The sequence below is a fragment of the Phytophthora ramorum genome, assembly GCF_020800215.1.
Source record: "Phytophthora ramorum isolate Pr-102 chromosome Unknown Phyram_PR-102_s0023, whole genome shotgun sequence".
NCBI classification, from domain to species: domain Eukaryota; phylum Oomycota; class Peronosporomycetes; order Peronosporales; family Peronosporaceae; genus Phytophthora; species Phytophthora ramorum.
Genome location: NW_027150669.1, coordinates 461,382 through 468,507, shown reverse-complemented (window position 1 = coordinate 468,507; position 7,126 = coordinate 461,382). Strand labels below are relative to the sequence as shown.

Sequence of the window (7,126 nt, the reverse complement as noted above, 5' to 3'; positions counted from 1 at the left end):
TCGCGCGTCCGAACACACCATAGATTGCCGGGGAACCTGTCCAACCAAACGGGGCTGACAGGTCGATTACGCCGGCCTTGAGCTCGGGAACTCGCCCGCCCATCCAGACCACATCGTCCGCGTGTTGGCGCATATGACGAAAGGCCCCCTTCACGTCACCCTTCAGCATCAATATCCGTCTGTTCGGGTAGATAAGGTGGAGCAGCTCAATGCGCCGGGCAAGCGCGATCACGGACTCGTAGTGGGTAATCGGTAGGGACGTCTGGACGGTGTGGTCGTTGACAGAATCACCCATGGGAAATGACAAATCGTGAATAAGGCGGATCCCACCGTCGGTCTTGGGCACTGCGCCAAAGGGGCTTACCCACACGGACCAAAGCGGTAGTAGGCGTTCATCAACCAAGAGATACGTTCTGGATGCTTCCCCTTCCAAGATGGATGAGGTCACCGACGCAGCCTGGGCCGTAGCCGAGCGGTGATTAGGATGAAAAGGCCGCGATGACCCACGTGGTTGCACCCACTTGGCGCGGAAGCCTTCACGTGCGATGCGGATCATTAGCGACTGCTGCTCGTAGCCTTGCAGCAGCGCTCGATACGTTCTGGGATTCAGAGCCTTGTTCGGCCGGGGATCTGCGGTAGTTTCGCCACGGACGAGGCGAACCAAATGAGGAAGCGACATCTTGCTCCGGCGGACAAGCTCAGACAGCGTATATTGCAGGGATTGGCGTCGGTCGGACGGGCGTGTCAGTCCAAACTGTGCGAGCACCTGGTCGAGCCGTCGGTTCGTGATGCGAGAGTGTCGAGCCAAGTCGCGAAGCAGGGCGGCTTGGACGGCTGCCCATCGAGGAGTATATAGCGTACGCGGTTCTCTCGTGGGCAAATCTCGCCTTCATTCACGACGTACCCCTTTGCGCAAGCCCTTGAACTCGGCGTCAATGTAGTCAGCAAGAGGGCCTGGTAGTGGTGATGTCGGTACGACGTGACACCGTGAATTGAAAAACACGCACTCATCAGGGTTGGCTGCATCCCCTGGGCACCCTGCCACCGATAGGAACTTCATGCAGATCGAGCGTCCATGGACCCGTGGGATGAGAGCCCGGATGTGCGGCGGCACCTTCGACGACGAAGCAGAGGCAAACTGCTGCTGGCGTTGCTGCGGGTCCCAGCCAGCTCCCATACCTCGCTGCCCACGCGAGAAAGTGCCGTACTTCGACCTGCCGTTCCAGCCGCTCTCATTCCGCTCGTGCGACCTGGGGAGCTCGCGCCCTGCGCCGTGCAGCAGGAGCTGGACCTTCTTCGCCGTAACAAGCTGGGTAAATCGCTGAAGCTCGGGGTCAGCAGGCGTCACCGTGGCGTGAAATTGCATGCGTGTATTCTGGCCGGTACGAGCGTCGTCCGCCACGGCGGATCGGTACCGCTCCAGAGCCGTGTCGATCCAGTAAATCAGGTACTTGAGATCGGTTGCTTCCCATAACTCGAGACCCGCTGTCTCCTGGACGACCTGCAGGAGCACCTGAACGACGCGGCATGTTGACAATGAGCAGAATGCGTCACAATATGTCTTCAGACTGTCCAGCGCTGCCTTGATCTGGGCGAGTGACTCTGTTGCCGCGACCGTGGGGAGTTCCACAGCAGAGGAGAAGTTTTGCATGTTGATCTTGGTGCCTTTCTCCTTAGACGCCAGCACCCAGCCCACACGAGCGAGGGGCTCGAGGTGATTCAAGTGCAAAATTGACAACCCATGCACCCCGAACGCGAAGTCGTACAATCGGGTTAGCGTCGCCGGGTGGGGGGCAAACGTCACCGCGTTGTGGGCCAGCAAACTCGTAACAAATTCATGCGCAGACGTACCTGGAGTACGAGGCGCGTGGGTAAGGTCGTGTACTTGTCGCTGCGAGGGTGTTGGTCGAAATAGTAGCTTGGACCGGTGGTGGAGCGAGTCCTCATCGAGGCCGTCGTCGCTGATGCAACGCTGGCGCTTGGGCCTGGGCCCGACATCATGCGAAACGTTATCTTCGCTCGAGCTTGGGGCCCGGTGTCGTGACTGCGCCGCCAGATCCCTTTCAGCGTTCTCGGTTGGTCGTGCTCGGCGGGCCGCTAGATACCTCTCCAGCACGTCAGGAAAAGCTGCCAGCTCCTCAAGAACGAGTCGTTGGCGGTCTCCGCCGTTTGCCGTAAGGCGTGAGCGTGAGCCAACAGGCTCAGAGGCATCGGCCTCGCTGTCGTCGTCGAAGAGAGAGTCTGGTTGGTCCTGGCTGCACTGAGTTACAGTCGTAGGGACATGCGCAAGAGGCGGCGTGGAAACCGCCGTGCGCCTCGGCGGGGAGAAAAACGTCTCCCCGACACTTTCGCGAACAGTCTTGCTAATGCGCCGGGCAGAGCTCTCGTGCACGAAGACATAGTCGACGGCATGCTGAAGGCTGAAGAGGTGCCGTTGTCCGTCGGCTGGCGAGACCCACGCACACTGAGCAGTCCCGTTGGGAAGGCTGTCATCCTCCACGAGGCCCGCAAGTAGCTTAGCGATGTCGCGGGTCGGACGCGCACCCGGGGAATGCTGGTCCCCAAGAAGGCGGGAAAGAACCGTGGCGTGTCCCTCCCGGACCGCAGCTGGCGTCAGCGTCGGGGATAGTCGGCTTTGGCCGAACAGGAGGGCGATGATCGGGTCGATTTTGTGCGCGTTTGTCGCGCGGCATCGGATGGGGGTGCCGTTCCCTGGTTGAACCATCAGGTCGCGTCCCAAGATCTCGACGACTTGACCGTGTACCCAGTGGGCCTCATGGCGCACGAAGACCGGAGCGTGGAGCCAGGGACTGCATCTACGTGTCGTGCTCGTCATGGGAGAGTCGAGATGGATAGCGAAGCCGTTGGAACTTTGGATTTACGCGGCAAATTGAACAATGGCTATCCTACACTTGTTGCCTCACGACCACCAATTTCTCTCGCTGGAAAACCCGTTTTCCACGCGTCAATGCGTCCAGAAAACATACCTACGCGGTCTACTATGGATCTATCGCTTCTGGTGGTTGATGTAGCGCAGAGAGATCAGCGCCAGCACGCGGAACACCACGATGCACCCGATGATCACGAAGAAGTAGGGCGTGATCGTGTCGTGCTCCATGCCGAAGTACTCCTCCGTGTACTCCTTGATCGTGATGTGGCCCACGGTCACTGGAGAGTCCGCCATGGGCTGACAGCCAATCTTCGAGCCCACGTTCGTGTACGCCTGCGTCTCCTCATCCCACGTCGGAAGCTCGTCGCAGTCCGAGAAGATGAGAGCCACCAGGATGGACACGGGGAAGCGCAGCGGAGAGATCTTGTACAACCACGTGTAGCCCGACGGGATGGCGTAGGCCGGAGGACTGAAGCCCATGAACGTCATGAAGATGGCGTTGAACAACAGGCCGATGATGGCCGCCACCTCCTCGGACGGCATCGCGTACGCGAACATCTGACCCATGTACACCTGCATCATGACGCTGAGAGAGATGGCCAGCCAGAAGACGAAGGCCACGCCCACATCCGTGAAGCCCACCATGGGGTAGAACACGACCGTGAAGAGAGCGCCCAGCACGAAGCAGTAGGGGATCTCAGCCAGCGTCGAGCCCACGAAGTACCAGAACGCGTTGTACGTCTGCGACGCGCGCTCGCGGTAGAACGAGGCGCGCTCGGAACACGTGAGCGGCAGCACACTCTGGAAGGCAGTCATCGACAGGAAGAGCGACGCCATGTACACCATACCCACGCCCGAGTTCAAGCCGGAGTACGACGCGTACTCGGCGTCGATGAACACGATGCCGAACAGCAGCGCCAGGAAGATGGCCAGGACCATACGCGTCAGGTTGTACGTCGGCGTGCGCCAGTACATCTGGAAGAAGCGGGTCACCACGAACTTCATCTGCGTGGCCGACGTGGCAGCGCGCTTCTTGGCGAACACCATCTCGGGGAGGTTGGGTGACGGCACCGTGACACCTTCCTTGGCCATCTCGGCGTCAAGCACCTGGCGGTACGAGCTCTGGTTGAAGCAGTCCACGAAGTTGGTTTGGTTGCCAGCTCCATTGCTCACACCAGCGCCAATGCACTCGAGCATCCACGTCGCCGGGTTGTAGCCCACTGGCAGCGGAGCCACGCCGGGGATCGCCTCGAAGTAGTCCACCAGGTTGCGGCAGTTCTTGCCCAGGTTGCCGTAGAACACCGTCTCACCACCGCGCTTCAGCAGCAAAAGACTGTCGAACAGGTAGAACACCTCCGACGACGGCTGGTGGATCGTACAGATGATGGTACGGCCCGAATCCGCCACCTTGCGGACACCGTCCATGATCAGCTTGGCCGAGCGCGCGTCAAGGCCACTCGTGGGCTCATCCAGGAAAATCACACTCGGCTGGGCAGCAAGCTCCACACCGATCGTCAAACGCTTCATCTGCTCCACGGAGCTGCCGCGGATGATCTGGTCGGCAATGTCCTGCAGGCCGAGCAGCTCAATGCATTCGTTCACCGAGTCGTATTTCTTGGCGTCCGGGATCGACGCGTCCTGGCGCAGGAACGAGCTGAAGGTCAAAGCCTCGCGAATGGTGGCCGCCTCCGAGTGCACGTCCATCTGCTCGCAGTATCCCGTGCAGCGACGGATAGCCAAATCGTTGGCCTCGTAGCCGTTCAACAGGATCTTGCCGGCGATCTTGCCACCAGTCTTACGGCCTGCGATCACATCCATGAGCGTCGTCTTACCAGCTCCAGACGAGCCCATGAGTGCGGTAATGGAGCCGGGGACAGCAAAACCGTTGATACCCTTGAGCAGGTCCAGCGACTCCTTCGGGTTGTGCGGGTCTGGCACGGAGTACCACAAGTCCTGGAACGCCACCGTCACCGGCACAAAGTTCTTCTCGCGCGTGTCCATCTCGACCACGTAGTCGTCCACCGTGGTGGTGCCGTTCTTCTTCTTGGGCGTCTCCAGCATCGTGTACGACTCGTCCTCGATCGTCTTCTCCGACACGTCCACATTCTCCGGCACTTCGTAGCGAATGAACTCCAGTGCCAGGAACGACAGGAACATGAAGATCACGTACATGGCCGCCGTGTAGATGACGCCGTACACGATCCACTCCTTCTCCGTGTCCATGCCGAACAGACCCAGGTAGTACTCGCCCATCGTGAGGCCGTTGTACTCCGTGCAGTAGTCCACGCCGTCGTACACACAAACGTCCATGGGACCCGAGCGGTACTGGTTGATGGCGAGCGCCTTGAGACTCCACGTCATGGGACTGATCCAGTGCGCCCAGATCAAGTAGTCCGGGATCTGACTCTTGGTCACGATGAAACCAGCGAAGATGACGAACACGAGCACCGAGACCATGCCCAGCGGCGTGGCGATGTCGCCGTTGCGGCCAATGGCCGACAGGAAGAAGAACCACATGCCCATGGCCAGGTTCGACAGCAGCAGGATGAGCTCGAAGATGAGGAACAGCTTCGCCTCCGCCACGAACCCGCAGATCCAGTACACCAGCGCACCAAAGATGAGCGTCTCCACAACTGCCAGCGGGATCTGGCTCACCGACGTGGCCAGCACGTACGATCCGGTGCGGAAGAAGTTGGCGCCGCGCTGCTTGTAGAACACGTCGCGCTCCGCGATGTACGTCGGGATCTGCGACGACTGACCCATGGACAGGAACATGACCGTGGAGAAGATGACACCCATGACCACGGACACCTGCGTCGGGTCGAAGTCGTAGAAGACGGTGCAGAAGAGCAGGCCCATGATGAAGATCATCATGAGGCGGCCGAAGATGAAGGGCTTGTTGCGGTACGTCACCATGAGCTGGCGGCGCAGCAGCGTCAACGTGCTCTCCACGAACGACTGGTGGAACGCCGGCATCGGCTCGATGACCTCCGCCACGTTGCGCAGCAGGTCCTCGTCGTGCGGAGCCTCGAGGTCGTTGAGCATCTCCCGGTGGATGTTGGATCGCCGGAAGGACTCGGCGAACTCTCCGGCGCTACGAGGCTGCTTGGTGTGGTAGTTCTGCACCTGGTAGCGGTACTGCTCCTGCGTGCCCAAATCCAACAGGTAGTCGGCGATGTCGCGCTCAGGCGGACACGAGAAGCCCAGGCCGTCGAAGTAGTCCCCCACGCGGCTGCACGGGCCGTGATACATCACCTGGCCCTCGTTCAGGATCATGACGTCGTCGAACAGAGCGAACACCTCCGGGGACGGCTGCAGCAGCGCGACCACCACCGTCTTGCGGAGCGTGTGCGCCACACTGCGCTGCGTGTTGATGATGTCGTACGTGGCCGCACTGTCGAGACCCGTACTGATCTCGTCCATGAGCGTCACGTGCTTGGTGCCGAACTCCATCTCGCCGGTGGTCACGCGCTTGCGTTCGCCGCCAGACACACCTCGAGTCATGGCGTCGCCCACGATGGTGTTCTGGCAGTTCTGCAGTCCGAGCTGCTGGATGATCACCTCCGGGTAGTGCGAGAACATGGCCTTGGCCGCCTCCAGCGCCTCCAGGTTCTCTTGCGCCGACCCCTTGGACAGCATCTCCTCGCCGCGCTTGGACAGCTCGCCGCCGCAGAACTTGTGCGCGAACTCGAGCGTCTCCTTGACGGTGAGCATGGGGAAGTGCTTGTCGCGCTGGTTCACGTACGCCACAAACTGCGGCAGGCGCTTGACGATCTGCTCGCGTTGGATGTTGTTGAAGGTGATGTCGCCCTCCACGGTGATGTTCTTCTCAATGGGGAAGCGGCCGCTCAGCATCTTGAGCAGCGACGACTTGCCCGATCCGGGCTGACCCAGCAGCAGCGTGATCTTGCCGGGCGCGAACATGCCGCTCACGTCCTTGAGGATCTCCTTGCGCACGACGCGCTTCTTGGGCCCCACGAACGCCTTCTTCATGGTGTTGGGGATGGTCGGCAGCTCGTGCTTGACGCCCGGGTCGTCCACCACGACGATGTCGGCCGTGACGGACAAGTTGCTGAAGCGGACGTCCATCTGCGGCATGGCGCGGCCCAGGGAGGCCCCGATCTTGGCAGCCATGTACTGGTGCAGGACCTGCGGGCCCTCGGCCATGAGGGCCTGGCCCGACTCGAGGCCGAGCTTCTTGGCTGTAGTCGGCGACGGTTGTGTGGAGACTTCCAT

The 7,126-nt window shown here is 60.7% G+C and overlaps 1 protein-coding gene across 1 annotated transcript; it reads right to left on the bottom strand.

Moving 5' to 3' along the window:
• Nucleotides 1–4,685: 4,685 nt before the first annotated feature.
• KRP23_14925 (ABC transporter G family member 39) lies at nucleotides 4,686–7,126 on the bottom strand (the record flags this gene model as incomplete). The annotated part of the gene is made up of 2 exons (XM_067885805.1): nucleotides 4,686–4,692; nucleotides 4,836–7,126. 2 exons carry the CDS (start codon nucleotides 7,124–7,126, stop codon nucleotides 4,686–4,688), a joined length of 2,298 nt encoding a protein of 765 aa, XP_067737081.1.